The sequence below is a fragment of the Triplophysa rosa genome, linkage group LG5, assembly GCF_024868665.1.
Source record: "Triplophysa rosa linkage group LG5, Trosa_1v2, whole genome shotgun sequence".
Lineage (NCBI taxonomy): Eukaryota > Metazoa > Chordata > Actinopteri > Cypriniformes > Nemacheilidae > Triplophysa > Triplophysa rosa.
In genome coordinates this window covers 28,844,710-28,866,581 of record NC_079894.1, presented here as the reverse complement: position 1 = coordinate 28,866,581, position 21,872 = coordinate 28,844,710, and the positions used below count along the sequence as shown (strand labels likewise).

General features: G+C 39.7%; 2 protein-coding genes across 3 annotated transcripts in view; both read left to right on the top strand.

Moving 5' to 3' along the window:
• LOC130554351 (phosphatase and actin regulator 1-like) overlaps positions 1 to 2,816 on the top strand; it is a 35,848-nt gene extending 33,032 nt beyond the window's left edge. For both annotated transcript variants that reach the window (XM_057333933.1, XM_057333932.1), the window contains exons 12-13: positions 97 to 173; positions 413 to 2,816. In XM_057333933.1, coding sequence (XP_057189916.1) covers positions 97 to 173; positions 413 to 428 — 93 coding nt within the window. In that variant the 3' untranslated portion in view covers positions 429 to 2,816. The remainder of the gene's footprint in view (positions 1 to 96; positions 174 to 412) is intronic.
• A 1,182-nt stretch (positions 2,817 to 3,998) lies between these two features.
• Positions 3,999 to 21,872, top strand: part of phlpp1 (PH domain and leucine rich repeat protein phosphatase 1) — a 44,004-nt gene continuing 26,130 nt past the window's right edge. The window contains exon 1 of the mRNA XM_057333918.1: positions 3,999 to 5,339. Coding sequence (XP_057189901.1) covers positions 4,160 to 5,339 — 1,180 coding nt within the window. The 5' untranslated portion in view covers positions 3,999 to 4,159. The remainder of the gene's footprint in view (positions 5,340 to 21,872) is intronic.

Sequence of the window (21,872 nt, the reverse complement as noted above, 5' to 3'; positions counted from 1 at the left end):
TAACATAATGCTTGGGAAAGAGTTTTGTGATGCAGGAACGTTTATTAAAGCGTTGTGTGTGTGTGTTATTTCTTGTTCTGTTGTGTGTCGCTGCAGGCTGCTATAAGGAAGGAGTTGAATGATTTTAAGTGCAATGAGATGGAAGTGCATGAGTCCAGCCGACATCTGACCAGGTGAACTCCATCACACAAGCATTAGAGAGCTAATAGAAAAAAATGAGCAAATGGGCGGGACTCAATTTTCCCCATAGGAAACGGATTCGATGATGAATTTATATTTCATTATTTGTCAGGCGGTTGAAGAGGGCTTGGTTGTGAAGTAGTGGATGTTCATGTAAAAACCCATTGCAGTGCCAGTATGTGGAGTGTTGGGTTTTATCACAACGTCTCTGTGATATTGTTTTTCCGAACAGGTTTCACAGACCATAGACCATCACCGTCTGGAGGACTGCTGTCTGACGGGCATCTCTCTCGTCAATCACAAGTGTTGGAGAGTCGACGATGCCCCGTCTACCCAAAGGCCAAGATGTCTGAAATGCCTTCTGCAAACTCCCTAGGATGCTGACATCACTCTTTCGAACTGTCCATAGTAGCAATGCCCGTGTCACTTCCTGTGATCATCTACAGTGGCGTTGGGTGCACTGCAAGAACCTACAATCAAATGTTTTTTTCACTAGTTCCCTTTATTACAGGATCCTGGCATGTTTGGTTGTCAGATAAGGCATTTCTCTGGCCGACGTTACTTTTGGAATACAAACTTTATCTCTGGCTGATTCTCAGGCCGTGAGCAGGCAGCGTTTTCAGCACTTCCTGGTGGCATGGCACATGTTTGCACAGACTGCGTTCGCGTACACCTGGCCCCACTCTTGAAATGCAAGCAGAACAAATTTCTTTGTAAACCATTAGTTTTACCCACGTGCAACAATTTACACAGGAATGGTTTTATGATCAGGTCAAACAGACACATGCAAGAAATTGTCCCGTGACACAAACGTTTATTTTAAATTTACGCAGAAATTTCTTCTGCTCTTGTTATACGTGTGGCCAATTGTGTTTTCCAGGATTTTACTTTACCCCTGCTGGCTCTCGTTTGTCACTGCATCGTTAACTACAAAAAAGATACAGTAAGTAAAAAGGTTTCATTCACAATGCCTACATCCCACTCCTCCAAGTTCTCTCTGGCTAACTGTGAATTCTAGAGTATCTGGAGTCATTTGTCGGTGCTGGATTCAAATGTACAGTTCATGGTATTTATAGTACATTATGTAAAGGATATTTTTATTGTTCATTTCAAGAATGGAGACTGAAGGGCTCATGGAAACTTCAGAAGAGAATTTATCCATTTATTATTGATGTATTTTTCCAAGTTCTAAGTCTTTGTACTTATTTTAGATCAGTAAAATTGTTTATATTATGGTTATTTGTTTGTTATAATATTTTACATTATTTGTTGTTTTTTTAAAGCATCGTTTCACATAAGTGTTTGTAAGTCTGTCCTTTTTTTACCGTCATGCAGACTAAGCAATATTCATAATGTCTGTACGTAGATCTGGTATTGATGCTTTTTAGTTCATTTTTTGGGGTATGTTGTATTCTAATGTAGACTTTCATTATATTCCTAGTAGAATCACAAGCTAGAGATCTTTTTGCATTGTTCAAACACAGTGACGCACGCAAGAATGCGTTTTAAGCTGTAGCAATTTTTCTGACTATTCTTTTACTAAATAAGACCATAAGCATGACCAGTGCTTCATAAAGGCCACACATGTGAAGTTCACATTCCTAATGATCCCACCGCTTTGTGGCAAATGCGACGGGCATTGAAAGACCGTGTGAATGTTTGTTTAAGCGGCAGTGAGCCTTCATGTGTTCCGGACACTAAATAACTCCTTATTTTTGCACTGACCAGTAAGAGGGTTTCAGGTCCATTAAACTTCACCAACACTAAATGTCAACAATTACGTTCAATTTCATCAATTAAGATTAATCAGTTTTTGTTGATTTCACTTGATTTTCTTCTTAAACCTTTTTAGAATGTAAAATCACATTCTTGTCCACTTGTTTGGTTACTTGGTGATTTTTTTTATCCACAGGTCATTTCTTTGTAACTCTGTAAACTTAGTTAACTTTTTTCTTTATAGTAATTTCATCCATAAAACCTCCCATCATTTTCACCTGCGCCTGGTGACATGACTAATGTCATTAAATGTAGAGATGCTATGCTGGGGGGTAAAGTGTAAAGCAAGTTAAAACGATATAAAATTGTCCATTTGTCTGACAGACAGCAGACCTTTTTACTCGAAACATTCAGCCAATGAAGCTACAATCGGATTCTGCATGCACTTTAATTTAACCTAATATGCATATTGTATGTTTAGTTTTTACCCTTTTAAAGTCAATTTATGATTGAAAGTTTTGGGTCTTTTGAAATGGGATTTAATGAGAAATTTTATTCCTGTTTGTTCATCTGAATCAACACTTTGGCACCCAATGTTGTCTTGTCAGCGAGATGTTCAAAATAAAAAACTGAGCCCATGTGAAGAGCTCAAACATTCGGTTTACCAAGGAGTCAGGTCATGTTTCGAACAACTGTGCGATTTTGAAATGTGTAGAAATTGCATGGATGTTTTTTCAAGGGTGCAACAAACATTGAGTATCATTGTCATGTTGGGACAAGGAATATTTGATGATTTTAGCAATAAATTTGACATTATTTACAAAGAAAATAACTGAGTTTGTAAATTAGTTGTTTGTTCGAATCTCCAACTTTGTAATAATTTTAAATGACAACATAAATAATAAATGACAACTCCAATTCGCCAATCTGATTGTTAGTTGTTGCTCTTAGTGTTTTATTATATGCCCTTTTCCCTGATCAGTTAAAGACTGTGAGACTGTTTGCATGACAAGTTTAAAAGCTTGATTTAAAAAAATGTTTTAACGAGTTAAGAAGGTATGGCTGGACGCCTTAATGCAAACTCTTTAGACACATTTGACTTTAGGAAGAACGGATGCCTTGTACAATATTGAAAGGTTTTTAAAATTTAGTGTTTGAAAATATTATTTGGCCGATGCTATGTTACCCTGGTAAATGGTTAAATGTGTAATATGAAATTATGTTCATGTTGTAGGCCCCTACCATTAAAAACGGTATTGTCTGTTTTATCACTAGATGGCAGTAAAACTCTACCTGCAGATATATCAGATATGCGCAATACTGCTCGACATATGAAGATGAATACACTGCAAGTGTTCAGTCATAAGGTATGCTCGTGTAAAAATATATGTTTTATCGTTGTCGAAATATAAGCGATCCAAATTAATTACGCAGGAACACCGTAATTTACTGTGTGCTTAAAAGTTGTGTTGATGTCATCATGACTTAATCAGAAATAATCATCATCAGTTCGTGAATCGCTGACGATTGCGGCCGTTTTAATATGTATCTATGGTTTTAATAACTTGTGAACTGTGACGCACCATCAAAAACCATTCGCCGCAGCGCATTGCGGGAAACGGAGTTTTAATGTTTTAAATAGATACGGTTCCGGTTACAGTCTTATTTACAAGACGCTCGTCAAAATAAATGACGAGATATTTATGATTTCATTGTGCCGTAAAGGATAGTTTTTTAATATGGTTACAGATAAAATAATGTAAAATAATAATAACAATAATTAGACCGACGTTTTAATGGGCTTGTTCGACTTGATGCGGCGCCGCAAGATCCGACAGTCGGAAGACATCGAAGTACCGCGAGAGCGATTCGAAAAACCTCCGAAAGAGAAGGTGGGGGCGTTAACCGTGTACTCTCGCGAGGTTTGTGAGAGGTGCGTCTGCATCCTTTTTCAATTAATTGTCAGTCGACGCATTCCAACACTAAGGGGTATAAAACAAATACGACCAAAGTATATCTATATTTGATCAACGAAAGAAAACTCTTACAGGGAATAAAAACCGCGAAATTCCGTATATGGGACGTAAGCTCTCGCGTGATTTCCGCTCACTCTCGCGAGGAGTGCGTTTCGTTCTCGGACTCCATGATCTGATCGGAATCCGAGCGGCGCGGAGCGATCGTCCCTGCGCGTTCATGACGCCCTTTCGCGCGTCGTGCGGCGCTCGCATCCCCGCTCAGATGGACTAGGAGCGATCCAGTGAGGATGGAGAGCGTTAAAGTGAAGAAGATCGGCGCTCTGAGTGTGGCCCCGAGATCCACAGCAGACGGTGAAGAAGATGACGAAGGCCAGAGAGCATCGAACCCCGCACAGACGAGCTCAGACGAGCCTCGGACCGAGCTCAACATCATCAATAAAGCCTGCAAGAGCGGTTCCGCTTTACTGCTGAGGAAGAGGAGGGCAAAGAGGCACGTGTCCAGCGTCGGCTCCACTCACAGCCGCAGTCTGGACCGACAGACCTTGCTCAGACACCGAGCCAGCCCGCAGCTGCAGCTGTCCGACCGCCAGTGGGTCCGACAGGACCTGCGTAGGGGCTCCGTTCACGTCCACGACCGGCTGCTGGCGTGGTCGCATACGCCGCGGCCGGTGCTGTGCACGGTGGAGAGCAACGCGGCGGAGATAGCGCAGCGCTTGCAGCAGATGAACGGCAAGACGGGCTCGGTCCTGCGGCTGAATGCGAGAACGTACCCATCCACCGACGTGAATGGCAACTGCGACGGAGAATATCCGCTCGGACACCTGCACGCGGGGGCCGAAAGCTTGCCCGACCAGCCGAACGACCGCTTGCGACTCCTGCTCTTGGAGAAGGACCACCGGTACCACCAGGAGTTTGACATCTACGCGCATTCGGAGGGTAATGGAGACCGAGGGTCCCCGCAGGACGAAGACTCCGTCAAGAGGTTTGCGGGGTCGGACGCGGAGACCAGCAGCGCTTGTGATGACCTGAGCTCCGGGGCCCGCTTCGGCCAGCACCGGGACTCGCTAAGCGACGACATGATTTTGGGCACGGACGCGTCGGCGCTGAGTCCGGCGTTTGACAGCAGCGCCGCGGAGGGCCTGGACACGTACGGAAGCTCGTCGGACGAGCTGGACCTGGACTGTCCGTCGGAAGCCAACGCGTTCAATACCGACGATTCTGCGACACTCGAGACACCGAACGCTGAGTGTCTCGGCACTGGAGGACCGGACTCGCCGCCGGATTCGGACTCCGGTCCGGCCCTTTACGTTCAGCTGCACGGCGAGGCCGCCCGCCGCCTGAGGCCCGACGAGAGGCCCCTGCAGATCCAGAATGACTTTCTCTTTAAACTGGGATTTAAAGACCCGTGGCGGGTGCAGGAGGAGGGCATGAACACCGAGCTGGGCTCTCTCATACGCTTCTATGCAGGTAAATGACAGGTCATGCCTTTTGGACATTTTGCCTGCTTTGGTGGCACTGCTGTCGTGTCTCGTGTGTGTAGTCACGGAAAATGTGTAGAGAACGCATGTTTGCAAACTTGCTGCTCCACGGATCTGTTGCTTCTTTTTCTTGTGGCCTGGACATCTGCAGAAGTGTGCGTTTTGGACCCTGCTGATGGGCGTGACGCGAATACTTCGTGTGAAAAACTGGCTTGCGCGTTGACAATCAGGTTTTCAAATGGTCCAGTGTTTGGGTTTTACGTGATTTGCGACTGACGCGCATGAGGAATATTTGTTTGCTTAAAACACCCAACTCAAGAGACTTTGTTAAAGGGATAGTTCACCCTAAAATGAATCTTGTGTCATCATTTGCTCACCCTCATGTCATTTCATACCTGTAGAAATGACTTTGTTCTGATGAACACAGAGAAAGATATTTGGAAGAATGTTAGCTATTTGAATACTGTGACATCATTGACTGCCATAGTAGGAAGAATGAAATGGTAGTCAAAGTTCCTAAATTCTTCCAAATATCTCACTTTGCGTTGAACAGCACAACAAATATACAATATTTTTTTCTGCAATGTTAGCGAATGATGTCACAGAACTGAAAATTGCTAACATTCTTACAAATATCTTTCTTTGTGTTTAACAGAACAAAGACATTAATATAGATTTGAAACAACCTGAGGGTGAGTAAATGATGACAGAATTTCTATTTTTGGGTGAACTATCACTTTAAGTTCTTACTTATGGTGTATTATCAGATTTTTTCTCCGATGTTTTTCGTAAAATCCCTTTTTGAAGGGTGTACGCGACTTTAAAGCGCAGTATTGCTCTACAGACTTTCCAAAGAAATTCTGTTACATGCGCATGCACTGCGAGTTCAGTTCAGCAAGTTCACTGTTCATGTGACATCAGCGTAAGCGTAGTTATGTAACCAGTGCATGTAAACGTGCCACCACCACGCTGCTGCTTTTTCTTTCACTTTGACACGCCACGTGATGTTGAAACTTTACAATGAGTTTGCCATGTTTATGTTCCCATGGATTTCTCTTTCTCTCTCTGGTCGCTGGTAATAAACCATGGCAGCGTTCTTTGCTCCCACGGATGCACATGACATGGCCACAAAATGTTTGTGAGCAGCAGCTCTTGTGGCTTGGACGGCGCTCTTGTTCCGGTCGGTTCATTATCATTCAAATGAAAGGGTGAATGCTGTCGGTGCAGTGGAGGGTGAAGAGAGGGCTCATGGCTTCTGGATATTCAGATGCTGTTCATCCAGTCTGTTCTTGGCTCGCGGTCCTTTACTGTCTCACGCCAACATCCATTGGCCCGTCAGCCAACAGTGAGCCGCAGGAAGCGCTTTCATTCACGCCGCTGAGAAAAACAGGGCTGTGAGGAATACGGATGGATGGGGGAAGGAAAGGGCTGTGGGATTCGTCGAGCAGAGCAAGAGTGGTTCTTAGCAACTCTGGGGGCCGGTTTCTTTGGGTGGGATGGGGCTGATGCGTTTCTGTATGAGCTGCAGACAGATTTCAGATTTTAATGTGACCCTATCTCGTGAATATCTTGAACAGAAACCCCAGGTTTATTTTATTGACGTAAATAGCAGTTTAACCGAACTACACTGTTTTTTTAAATGTCCAAGACAAGTGAGAATTCAAATAATATTTACAAGATAAAACAGTAATGTAGTTGTAAAGGCAGTTCACCTCTCAATGTTTATGTGTTTTTTGAAGATTTCTTTGTTTGTAAGCAGTTTGATATTACAGCTCTTGTATTTGAGAAAACACCGTAGACTTTCACGCACTAGGGTGACATCAAACGTTGTCTTAGTAGTTGGGTTGGGCGTTATAAAGTAAGGCGCGTCTGGCATGAGCTGCGCAGAGACACATCTTTATACAGCGCGAGCTGGGCAGTTATCAATTCAGGCATTAGTGAGGCTAGATTGTATTCTTATTCAGGGTTTTTCCTGCATAGAGAAATTGGAGGCGGCCGCCTCCGCCAAATGTCTTGCCGCCTCAGGCTCTCGCCAAAATTATGTTGCGAGTCTTCACAAGAAATGCTGCGTGCATTTAACAGACTGTCATTTGTAACTGCAGTTGCGACATTACGCCACAGTGGAGGCGCTGTTTCGTTATCAGCACACTGAGGCGCTAAAAGAGTTTGTGTCAGCCTGTGTTTCACAGCTGTTTGTTTTGCATCCAAGTACGTTTAATTTCTTGAAATGCATTAAATTAACATGACGTACATCATTGTAATGTCTTTAGCTGTGCAGTTGGATTTTTGAATCAGCGTATACTGTACACAGCGAGTTCGCCAGTATGAACGCACATTGCGTTTAGAACGACTCGCACACGAATGACTCATTTGAACCGATTCATTTAAACTATTGAACTTTTCAGTCACTAGCGAATATAAGAGATCACTGAATCATTTAAAATGAACCACAGAGAATGAAAGATGTGAATGAGCTTTGCTCATTTAGAAAGACTGGTTAATTCAGTTGGCTATTGTGGGCTGCGCAGACACGCGTCTTCTTTATCCAACTCGTGCTGCGCAGACACACGTGTCTTTATACAGCAATAAAGTCAGGCGGTTCTGCACAAACTGCATGTACTCTTTATACAGCTCGAGTTCCACAGTTATAAAGTGGCTAGTCTGATCTGTACAGTGTGAGGTTTGTTCGGCTTGGTTTACAGCATGATTTGCAGCCCGAGCGTCTCTTGACGAAAGTGAAACATTTGTTTGAATCACGATGCCGGCTCAACATCGTCGTGTCTAACAGCCATCAGCGATGGACAATGGCATCGTCTATCGGCTCAACCCTAGTTAGTAGAGACCAAAGCTCTTCTGACTGTCTGTCAAATTTGATGTGTGTTGTACGGAGATTCTAAATTTCTTCACAACCTGTCTGTAACTGTATGACGTATTCTCTTGAGTAGATGTCATTGTGGACGTTGACTTGCGCAACTGCTGTCATCACGTGACATAAATTGATGACCAGTCACCTGATAACAGCGCTCTTCTTTCTTTCTCTGTCTGTATTGTCATTCCTGCAATAGTTGCAGAAGCGTCCGGAAACGCTGCATGTTTTCCCCGGCCCTGTCTACGGGTCCACAGGCATGTGAGGAATGTACTCACATTCACACACAATGTCAGGCATGTTGGGATCAGAGCAGTGGGAGGAGACACTGAACCTGGACGTCTCCAGTGGGTTACAGTGCAGCTGTCTCAGCCATGCTGTTTATAAGTTGTAAAGTGCCTTAGATCGTGTGTTTACAGGCATCTTTGAATTATGCGTTTGTGTTTGAACGCATGTGGTACAATGAATCTATCACACACCCACATTTCTCTCCAGATGAGATGAGAAACCAAGACTTCTCGCTAGCATAACAGTGAACATATGTTGTGGTCGGCATGTGGGTCTTGTGGATCTTTCATACAACCCTGTTTGTTTTACTATAGAAAGTTCGTTTTAGTTTGACTGGTGTTTCAAATTTTATTTTGCTGACCCTTCTGAAACAAGTCAGAATCAACTTCAAGAGGTTTAAATAAAAATGTAACGTTATGTAGGTTTCTCATTATTCTACCTTTATTACTTTTGTTAAAAAGCTGATTTTTTTATGAAAATAGCCACAGAATCAGGTAAACAAACAAGCATTTCTAAAATGATATCTAAAATATTTAATTTCACTGCTAGATATAACACTGGTACAGTCATCTAACATTAGGGCTGCAACTAACGATTCTTTTGATAATCGATTAGTTGGATGATTATTTTTTTGATTAATTGATTAATCAGCTAAAAAGTTTAATTAGATCTTTTGCTTATAACTAAATCAGAGATGGGAAAAGTATACACAACTGAACTCATTAGCCTTCTCCCAAAATGTTGTGGCTGTCCCCCTAATTGACACACCAAGGCTGATGAGTTGATTCAGATGTGTCATTAGAAGCAGCCGACAATAGTCTCTCCCAAATGTGGGAGGGAGGGGACTGTTGGCCAAGGAAATCGGGTTTTTTTTGTGGCATGAAAAGTGAGATATTTGTCATTCAAATGTAGTGAAGTACAGAGAAAAGTATCCAGAAAAAAATATACTCGAGTATAGAGCTTGGTAATCGACGTCACACCGTGTTGAATGTTGCGCCATCTTGGGAGGATGGCTGCTACTGCGTTCAATGCAGTGTTTTGTTTTCTTGTTTGATCAGGAAATATAAATATGGTAGGTCGGTCTTGCTGTGTTAAAACTGCAATAGTATTACGAATAGTCGTTCAGGAAAAGCCCCTGTTTTCTTTCTTTCGATTTCTCCATATGTCAAACAAAACAAGTAATTGTACATATCAAAACAATAATAGCAGTGGAGTATGATCCTCCCAAGATGGCGGCGCCACTGCAACATGCAACATAGGGCGTGACGTCAGCTTCACATTCTCTATAGTACAGATACTTAAGTACAGTACTCAAATAAATGTACTTCGTTACTTCCCACCTCTGAGGTAAATAAACCCCCAAATCAGGGTATTTAGCCACAAATTGATTACTAATATAACCTTCAATTTTGTTATTTAAAACACCTCTCCCCTTTAAACTTTAAAACTGCGCGGCTCGCAAGTGACATCACAGACCAACTAATCGATAATGAAATTCGTTGACAACTCTTTTCATTTTCGATTATTATCAAATGAAAAGCAGCTTTCGGCCTATTTCACTGCTTCACGAATGTGTCAGTGGTTGCCGTGGAAACGCGCGTTATGAGTGTCCTCATACAGGTCACACGAGAACATGAGTAAAAACTTTGGACCTATGTGACCAACCAAACGACTTCTGTCACTTGAAGCTGTATTTTTCAGTATTCTCCTTTAGTATGAAATAAAAGGGATTTATCATTAACAGACTTTTCTTCTGTGAGAATTGCTTGGCTTCCATGTGTATCTTCTATGTGGGTCATTCTCACGAACTGAAAAATCATGGCAGTAAAGATTTGAGTTATAAAACATGCAATTCTGTAACACAAAAATGATCATAATAAAGATAACCGTGTTCTCTACCTTGGACAAAACATAATTTTGAGATAGGAATTAATTATGTATTTTATTTCTTTATGGAAAATCTGAAGGCCGTCCGTCATTTTGACAGATTATAGTGAAGGCAATTTGTAATTCCCCTTTATATCAAATTGGTAGCATCCAATCATTTCATTTCATCAGAACGTGATCGTAAGTGACCGGAGGAAAGGACGCATGTTTCCCATTCATTAAACGCCTCGTCCATTCAGGAAGACCCACACGATCATCGGCGACTCGAGGTGCGGAGCCAGGAGTATAAACAAGGTATTAGACTATGACGGCCCACCGCCTTTGAGCTTAAAGTTACTTGTAAGTGAACAAAACAGCGTTTACAAGCACCTGTCATTGTTGCTGACTGGACATATGATCATAAACATTTGTCTGTAATTATTTAATATGTAACATTAAATATGTAAACGACTTCAACTTTATTGGGTATTCAGTTGTATTAAAACACAGTAAGTTCAAGAGTAAATGGATGAACATAGCGATGATATCACAAACATGCTAATTAGCACGTAACATCAACTTGCACCGTAGTGACGGGTAAATAGATTATGATGGATTTTTTTACAAGCCTGTCGGTCAAAATGACGGACAATGAAAAAGTCTAGCGCAACCTCTGATCTGACCTTCATCCATGATTTAGCCAAAGACAAATAGTAGGCCTATTTTTTAGTTTTCGATTTACTAACGAACAAAAATTACTCGCTTAACTATATACGATTTATTATAGATATGGCTTTTATGGCATTGTTTCCTTTGTTCACACAGGGCGCTTTCCGGGACTGGTCCCGTTAATGTTACAAGGACCCCTTTTCGGAATCACTTTTCTGATCAATCTGGGATGCGTCTGCGTTCACACAGAAGGCACTCTGGCAATTTTGGGGCAGTTTTCTGGGATCAGCGGTCTGTGTGAATGGGGTTCAAGTAATGCGTGTAAAAATGCTTGATATACACTCCTCCAACACTCCAACTTGTTTCGAATCTGGATCCCTGTTTCGTAATAAATTAATTAATAATAAATTAGTAAAAAAAGAATGCAAAAAGAAAAAAGCGCTTTACCACCCTCACGCTTAATCATTCTCGTTGCTTAACCGTTCCACTCTGTGGCAATCTGGGCTAGACGGTACGTAAATGGTTTCATTTTCCACCGAGAACAGTTTGTAATGGCGCCGTTTCGAACCAGGCTCACATGAAAACATAACTGTAACCGTTCCAGACCTTGCTTAGAATGGTTCGGTGCGATTGGTGGAAAAGCGCTCATTGTTTTATCTTTTCAAACAATTCATATTAAAATGATTAAATGATTCATATTAAAATGATTTATTTATTCATTTATTGCTCTAGCGAAGAGTGAAAAGAAGTCAAGTCATGATGTATACAACATTCTAGAACCTCTTTATGTGAAGGATCTTTAGGATCAGGATTTTATTCGTATGGTCTCTGTGTGATCAAAATGTGTGCAATGAAGGAATGTATTCAGGTTAGGTTAGTATAAGTACCTCTCTGGGCTTGACTAACCCTGCTTTCTTGGGTTTGACAACCCCCCCCCCCCCCCTTCTGAAACTGTGTGTGTGTTTCTCACGGTTATATTTTGGACAGCTATTCAGTGTGCAGTGAGGTTTCAGTGGTGATGGGATCGGAGGGTTGTGTTGAATATTGACAGGTGTGTCTGGAGTAAGGTTCAGCGTTTGTTCTTCCTTCCATTTGCTGGCAGACTCACACAGTACGCCGACAGCGCCTGGCTTCTTTACATCTGTGTTAACCGCACATAAATACGATGAGCCATTAAAGAGAAATAACAAGTGTATGTTGAATCTAACACATTCCCTTCTGGGTGTGTCATCAGCATTCTTTTGAATCCTCTATTTAGACAGTGACATCGAAAATAACGTTTGCCCTTTAATCATAAAAAACAAATGGCATTGAGTGTACAGACTTTATCTGGCATGACATGACATTTTGCCACTTTCAAACATGATTTCTTCTTATAGGTATAGTTCACCCAAAAATTTGAATCATATTTATAATATCAATGAACAAGAGAGATAAGATGTTAGGGTTTTTTTCTACATTTTTGCTGTTACTCTTTATACTTTTTAACCACAAGTAAAAAGTATAGTCGTTCCCATAATACGGACATAGGTGTAGACAGAGTGTTAAAGTGTGAGGGAGTCGGACTTGTGAAGTGAAAGTGACCTATTTGTCAGGTATGGTGACCCGAAATGTGACCTCTGCATTTAACCCATCCAGAGAGTAGTGAACACACGCACAGCAAGTAATATTGTGCAGTAATATTTCAAATTGATGATGCAACGCATCGCGATATCGAATGGAATTGAATCGGTGGCATTATAATCACACTAGAATCGAATTATGAGACCAGTGCCGATTCGACGTGATTTGGTCAATGCGCCTAAGAGTCTGCAAAGGTTCACATACACTAACTTACACTAGTACAATAACGTTAATGTAAATCATTCATGTAAAGCGTAGTGTTAAAGTAAAGTCATTTATACTACTGTACGTCTACGTGTCCCTCCGTCCGTTCGGAGATGCTGTGATTCCCCCCATGCTGTGATGGCATTTTGGGGGAATTACTCCGTCCAGGCTCACGATCTCAGTTTTCCGTTATATAAAACTTTCTCTTGTTCTGCTGATTACACACGCCCGGGAACAGAAACGGCCATTACAGCAGAATAACGTAAATAATGACATATTTTAGAACTAGTCAACGTAATCGATGACGTCAACGCGTCGTTGCAGCCCTAATGCATGTAAAAATGATCATATCTCACAGCTCAAATGCTGTCGATGTTCTTCACTGTGTGTTTAATTAAATATGATTTAGTCCGTTTGGGTTTGTTAGTTCCGCTTTAATAGACCAATATAGTATTAGGAATGAACAAAATAGTGCAGGTTGAAAATAACCTTTGAATTGTTGGGACTTGCGTGAATCACTAAATGAATGAATGAATAAATTCCCCTTTCAGTGAACAAGTTGACGTGTGAGTGCACAGTTCAGAGCAGCGCTGTACAGGCTGAGACACGTTGTTTGCGAACAAGCCAGACATGATATTTGTATCTGGGAATCAGCATGTAACGCAATCTGGTTTAACAATGAGAGAAGGTCAGAAATGTGTTCAAATTAGGGCTGTCAAACCATTAATCGTGATGAATTGCTTTTTCTAAGCTCCTTCTCCACCACCTCCTCTGATCTAATGTGTGCTGTAACATTTGACCAGAAACAACAGGAACATTTACAGTTTTGTTGGTATCACTTGAACCTTTAATGTGTGTGTGTGTGTGCGTGCGTGCGAGTGTGTGTGTGTGTGTGTGTGTGTGCGTCCTCTATGTTCACAGAAAACTACTGAGCTACTAATTAAAGGAACAGTTCACCCCAAAAAGAAAATTCTGCCTTCATTTACTCACCCTAAAGTTGTTTCAAATCTGTATAAATGTCTTTGTTCTGATGAACACAAAAGAAGATAGTTTGAAGAATGTAGGAAAGCAAACTGTTCTTGGGTAGTATGGTAGTCAACTACTTTGGGGTGAACAGAAAACAAACAGAAACGTTTTGATGTTCGTTTACAATCAGGTCCCATTCATTAACATTTGTATGTGCATTAGTCAACATGAACTAACAAGGAGGAAAGTATTTTTACAGCATTTATTGATATTTTGGTAATAAAAAATGTAAATACAGTTGTTCATTCATGTTAATTTATTCTGCAATAGTGTTGGATCGATACCAAAATCTTGGCTTCGGTATGGTACCAGAATCTAATACCTGTAATATCGGTACCACATCGGTACCATAGGTGAGCAATAACCAGCCCCAAAATAGCCCCAACACTCTACACCACTTCATTTAGTATACACGGATTAATGAATATGCAAATAAGTTCCCGGCTCCATTTAATCGCGTGAGCTCGGACCATTGATTATAGGTATATAGATGCCTCATTGCACATGTGAGCAGCGCGTGCTCATGTTGCAGAAGCAGACCTTGAAAAGCAGCGATCCTTTTAGTCTCAAGTCTTTGCGATGATAAAACGATTCTCGATGCATCTTTTTTCCTATACAAATTTTCTTTTTCTTGCTAAGTATTTGTAATTACCCAGAACGATTTTACTTCCAATATCCTTTATTAATAAAACAAATGGAAGTGATTTCACAAGTCAAATGGAAGGTTACATTTGCCAGCATTGCAAAGAACCAACAGGAAGAGTGACTGCCCCCACTGCCCAACATTAAATGGCACTAATGTTACATACAGATGGATAAATTAGGGCCATATCATTTTTAGACTACCTAAATTTGTTTAATTTTTTTTCCTTTTTTACTATACAATAGTGGTATATTTGTCCACATAAATTACTATGTTAAAAATTACTATAAATTACTCAATTACAAGGGCACTACAGTTTTCAATAGCAAATACTATAGTACACTCAAGTATTTTTTGTCGGAGTGTTCAATTTAACAGGACTTTTATTTTGACGGGTCTTTGGGAAGATGCTTGAGTTTTTGTGTGTTTGACGATAGCTTCACTCAAACAGTAAAACGCTCGTAAAATAAAACTCTCAGAGCAACTCTGGAGATGAAGTTCATATCCTCATTAGGGCTGCAACTAACGATTATTTTAATTGTCGACTAATCTAACAATTATTATTTTTTATTAATCTAATAAGGATTTTTTTGGATTACTTTATTAATCCTTTGGCAAACTTTGCAAATAAACAATAACTTCTAGTATTTTCTTAAATTATAAAGCAAATCATACTTTTTACTCCACTACATCTTATAAATAAATGTTGTTGTTTTAACATTTTAATCCGTGTTTACATTAAAATCACTATCTTCTTTTAATTAAGTAGTTTTAATTTTAAAAGTAAAAAAAGACAGAGTTTTTATGTACTTAAGGTACTGTATTAAGGTAAAAAAAACTTAGCTCTATATACTGTGCTAGGCTATATGAGACCAGTTATTTTATTGCACTTATGCTTTTTGTTGTCCTTATGTTGTTCCAATTGCTTCCATTGTTTCCCTCATCTGTAGGTCGCTTTGGATAAAAGCGTCTGCTAAATGACTAAATGTAAATGTAAAAACATTAAAAAATGTGTATATGAAATACTAGAGCATGATATATGCTCTGTATTGTTTTCCTCCAAGTAATAGCCGACTCTATTTTCAGTCTCATAATGTAATTGAGTAAAAGTAAAAATACTATCTGTCTCGGTTTATTGTACAAAACTATCACCGTATAAAAGACTTTAATGCAGAGTGGCATTAAAGCGCGCATGCGCATCCTGAACTCAGAATGATGCGCTTAATGCATTCGCTTCGTTATTTACAGTTATGCGCATCCCGGACGCACAATGATGCGCTTAAAGCACCTACTCCTTCTGAAGTCCCGGGGATCATTTTGCTCCACAAAGTAAATAATAGTTAGAACACAACGAGAAGAGATGATGTGTTACATGTTTAACAGTGCGTTGCATCAATCCGACAGTATACAGTTAAATCAGAGGTTTAAAAAGAGTTTTTTCGTATGAAGACGCAACATATTCAGACCGCTTCCAGTGCTTCTAATAAACTAAGCTACATTCAGCGAGTAACGTTAACTCACGGTCTCTAGCAAAATACATTTTAAACAAAACCATAGACTATCATCTTGTCGTTATGAAGAATAATGAAAACATTGGAACATGTTGGAAAGAGTAGCGTCCTGACCGTCACCATACACACGCATGCTGACAGGAGATTGACAGACAGCACCAGCGGAGGTCAGAGTTTCTTAATTATGCTATATTGGTTTATTCCTCGCATAAAGCTATCGAATGACATAAAAAGTGCATTGGTGGTTTCATGATAGTTAGTCCTTTTTGAAGCTTAAGAGTAATTTAAGCAGGGTCACAATCTGCAAAGGTTCACATACACTAACTTACACTAGTACAATAGCGTTAATGTAAATCATTCATGTAAAGCGTAGTGTTAAAGTAAAGTCATTTATTATGAAAGTCTACATCTATGTGCCCCTCTCCGTCCGTTTGTGATTGCGTGTCCATGCTGTGATGATCGCATTCCGGGGGTAACTTAACGTTAGGGGGAATTCCTCCGTCCATTCACTAACTTACTGCGTCCGAGGCTCTCGATCGCTGTTTGTCGGGTGAATTATACTTTCTCTTGTTCTGCTGATTAACTTACACACGCCTGGGAACAGAAACTGCTATTACAGCAGATAAACGTAAATAATACGATGCGTCGACGCATTTCACGCACGTCGTGGCAGCCCTAATCCTCAGTGCAGCACAGATAAATCCTCGACCATCACTCGTGTTGTATGTTAAACTGTGCACATAATTCACTCAGACACGCAGAACAGCCAGATGACATTTAAATAACAGGATCTGCATCTACACTGCAAAAAATGACTTTCTTACTTAGTCTTTTTTTCTTGTTTTCCAGTGAAAATGTCTACAAATTCTTGAATCAAGATGCATTTTCTTGATGAGCAAAATGACCTAAGAAAATAAGTCTTGTTTTTAGTAAAAAAAATGAAATTTCAGTGAATTTGTGCTTAAAACAAGCAAAAAAATCTGCCAATGGGGTAAGAAAAATAATCTTGAATTAAGGTTGACCTTTTTCTTAGTCACTCAATTCAAGTTTATTTTTCTTACCCCATTGGCAGATTTTTTTGGTGTTATAAGTTACTTGTCTGGACGGGCATGTAAAATTCTCTCTCACTCGCCCCGATTTCTTTCTCCGCCATCTTCGTCATCTCTATGTGCACGCCGTCAAAAATCGATTTTTTGAAATTCGTGAATCGATTCAGAATTATCCACGTCCGCATCGCGATGCATCTTAAGAATCAAATTTTTCCCACACCCCTAATAGACATATAAACAACATTAAAAACTGGATTTTTCAGAGGGGCTTTAAGAGAAAACATGATTATAGTTCAGTAAGTCATTGTGTGCTTTTGTTGTATTTTGTTTTGTGCGGTACTTTCTCTTTTGCTTAGTTATTAAATTTACGGTAATCTCTGTTTATTATCTTTTTTTCTTGTATTGTTCCTAATTTCTGAATTGTTCGCACTTTAAATATAGATGTGTGGCCCTGATGCACAGTCCATGTTACTACATTTGCAGTGTCAGGTTGTTGTTTGTTAAGTACTGCTGTGAGTCAAGGTCAGACACATTTTCAGGGCGTGTTGGGATCTGTGTTAACTGCTGGATGGAGGATAGGGCAGATGAGATTTCAGGAACTTCAGCATTATGTCTGTATCTCTTTCTGCGAGGTACTGTAGAGTAGGGGTGTAACGATACACTCAGCTCACGATTCGGTACATATATCAATGTTGGGTTCACGATACGATACACATCTCAATATTTTGAACAAAATTAAAAAATGAAACTGAAATTCAAATAACATTTATTTTCAAAATATTAACAATTTCAGTTTTTGTTGCACATGCAACTTATTAAAGAATTTTAACATTTTAAGGCTTAAAGGCGCAGTTCTTGAAAATCAGCGGCCACTAGCGTTGTATTATAGTTTTGCAACGAATCTCTGAGTCATTTGCCCACCCCTCCCTTTCGAATTACGACGGTTGCCGCAACAGTAAAAAAAGATGTTGTCTACTGAGACAGCGGATAGTAGTGATACAAGCAGGTAAGGCAATATATTAACGTCATTAATCATTTAACATGTATTCTATTGCGAAAGTTACTGTTACAATTCTATAATTAGTTATATTTCTTGCGTGCTATCTAGTACACGCTGAGAGTAGTGAAGTAACTAAAGTTAGCTAATCGTAAATAGCAACGCTGTTCAAAGCGTTTGATCTGACAGCGACATAGGCAGTTAGGTGTAAGTTAGTAGACGTTTGTCTCCCCCTTTGTAAAGTCAGGAACAACCGGAGTACGTACCGCAGGGACGGAAAAACATTATTATTCGGAGGTTATATGGCCATTTGTATAAAATGCTAACGTTACCGTTTCAACAAAACAGGTGTTTGGTAAACATTGAAAAAGTGGAAACATTGAAAATGTTGAATTATCTTACCAGTCTAGCAGAAAACAGGCAACTTCGGCGTCGCCTTGAAAACATTTGTCTCTCAACAGTGCCTTCCATCTGGTAATACATACACCGATGTTTATCCTGAATTTCTGCCGCCGTTTGTCTCTAATTCGTCTGCCAGCATCACGTTTGCGCTTCTTTGACGACGGAGATTCACGCTCTGTCGGCTCTTGTGCACAATACGCATGGTCCTCCATTTTATCAAAACTTCTAAGACAGAACAATCAATTGCTTCAGCTAGACGACGACTACTCCTCCTCCTCTCCGTACTACGACATACTACTATGTGCGTCTTCAACTCAGTGATGACGCAATCTGCGTCTAAAAACACACACGAAGACCAACATATACGAAACGCGCTCTGTAGAGCTGTTTGTCCGTTAGAGCTGACTGTACAAAACATGGCTGCGCAACATAACAAATTCCATTTAGATAGGCCCGCTCCCTATGTAGATACAACTGGTTTATTCTAAGGTAATACAAACATAACTTTTCATTACGTAAGGTTTTTATACACTTCTAAAGACACAGTTTTGTATGTTATATTGCATTTCTGTTAATAGATCATACAAAACATCCCGCACTGTACCTTTAACTGAACCTGCTGTACTGCAGGTTTGTCACTTAGTGTCAATTTTGTGAATTTTGATTTATGTTTAGTCATAGTCTTTTGACTATAATGCAATTTAGTTTTAGTCATATTTTAGTCATATACAGAGTCGGCGCCAGGGTGCACAAAGTGAGGGGGCTGCTATGTTTAGTGGGGGGGCCAGGGTTTAGGGGTTTAGAAGGGGATAGTGTCCCGAAATTTCATTCTACCCGTCAGATTATCCTACCAGGCATGCGCACATCAATGTTATGTCATTTTCTTGCGCTATAAAATCTTACATGTTTATTTTATACTGCTACGGGAATCTGATTGTGTATTTTCGTTGTTAAATCATTCTAGGCCTACATATTTATTTAGTACTGGTAGTACAATTATAGGGTATTGCGCTGTAATTAATCATACATGTTTCTTTTATGATGGTAGGATAATCTGACGGTATTTACGATGTAATTTTATTTAATGTGTTCATTTTAAACTGGTAGGACTATCTGACAGGGTATTTTGCATTGTAAAATCATCTTACCTGTTTATTTTGTCGATGCGGTTTAGATTATATCCTAAATTTTGCCCTGCGGTAGGAAAATCTGACAGGTTGGACAATTCGAGGTTGAGACACGGCACAGGCTGAGGTCTCGCTCTGTTCTGTTTCAGTGTGCGGCTCTTCTGGTGTTAAGAAGCGGCACTCCGCCATGCCCCAGTTTTATTCTCAAGTTTAAGTTTTAACAATTTACTTTTTTATCAGAGATAATCGTGGAAAATCTGATCTATATGCAACGTGGTAGGCTAACCAAATCCAGTGGTGTAAAGTATTGGAGTAAATGTACTTAGTTACTTTACTTAAGTATCTTTTTGGCTACTTTGTAGTTGTACTGAGTATTAAAGATATTAGCAACTTTTACTCTCTACTTAACTACATTTTTGAACAAGTATATGTACTCTTTACTCCACTACATTTGTAATGACTAATGCAATTACACATTACATTTTGCATGGCACCTATCTTATAATTAATATTGCCATTTACAGGGCAATGAAGGTACTACAATCTTGTGGATTTTGCCCTAACTTACAAAAACTTGTCAACATGGCTTCTTTATATGAATATGAGTGCAGTATCAGGTAGATGTCAATCGCTGGCGGTTTATACACGGTTAGCCCTTACCCGCTATTTCTACAGTAATATATTGGCAACACTGTTGCCAGCTAGTTACTGTAGGTCACACATCTACAAAAGCTCTTATTTTTAAAACTAACTCTTCCTAAATGTGCTCTAAACATGTTTGCTCAAAATTTGACCATATGGTGGGACTATTGCCATGAAGTGATGTAAACCAGTAAAAAGAATGTATAGTATTTCAATTTTCAAAAGTGCTCTCACACTATATAGACAAAATATTAACCTATAGAATGAGTCGGACACAGAGAAATGAACAATTCACATATGAATCTCAACAATGGTGACAATCAACTGAACAGCTTCATGCTGCAATGCATGCTGGGTACATAGTACAAAACTCATTCATGATTGTTTGTCACCATTGATGAGGTTTGTATGTCAAGTGTCTAACTGTGTCTCAATTGCAAAGAAAGATTTTCTGACAGAGATCTTTCCATTACAACATGTGATCACTTTACCAAACATATCTTAATAAATCTTAAATGCTATATTATTATTATTTAATGATTGAATTCTTTCAGATGTATCTTCAGTTACTAAGCAAACATAAAGTTGCGGTTCCTGTAAAGTCCCTTTCAGTGTTATTGTATAAGTGTACATTTTAAAGCTACAAGAAAGTCAAAGAGTCCAACCAAAGCAAACACTGATCACCATAATGGTGACTTAAAACACAATTGAACCACTATGAACTAGAGTTCAATCTCAATAAGATCTTACACAGATGACAGAAATAAAGTGAAAGTGGTGTCTGTAATATGTGAAGATGTTATTGATGTTTGTGTTTAATTCTCCTCTGGTGAAATCTTGACAGATTTATTGTGTTCATCTGTTATTTACACTTGTTCATCTAAGACTGTGTGACTTAAGTGCGTTAATAGATTCTTTAATAATGTATCTTCAAACAGCCATTGCAGTAGTTTACTGTAAAACACCTACAGTAACTAGCTGGCAACAGTGTTGCCAATATATTACTGTAGAAATGGCAGGTAAGGGCTAACAGTGTATGTGAAATGAGGACATGACTGCAGCTGGCGATGAGGCCCAAACCAGCATGTCCAGTGCAAAAAGGCTTTGACTTTTTAATTCTACTTAACATTATTTTATTTATCTGTTATATTGAAGAGACCTTTTTGAAGGACTTTGGTTTACTTATGAGCACTTGAGCTTAAATGAGACTTAGGGTGTTTGTAATGACGTAGGTTATGGTGTCGACCATGATTTGTTGCAATTTTGAGGTGTTCAGTCTTACTATGATTTAAGAAAATAAATGCGATTGCTCTCCTCACAAATCAACTGTTTCTAGTTTTTCACTGATGTGTCTCTTAAGTGTTGAGGACTAGTGCTGCTTTGAGCCTATACATTCAGTATGAGTAAAATACTCAAGTACTGTTAAAATCAGATACTCTAAGACTTTTACTGAAGTCGTTTTGGAATTGGTGACTTGTAACTTGTAATGGAGTCATTTTCACTGCAAGGTATCTGTACTTTTACTTAAGTATGGTTTTCAGGTACTCTTTACACCTCTGACCAAATCACACTTGTAAAAGCGGCACATTCGCACATAACGAGTGCGCGA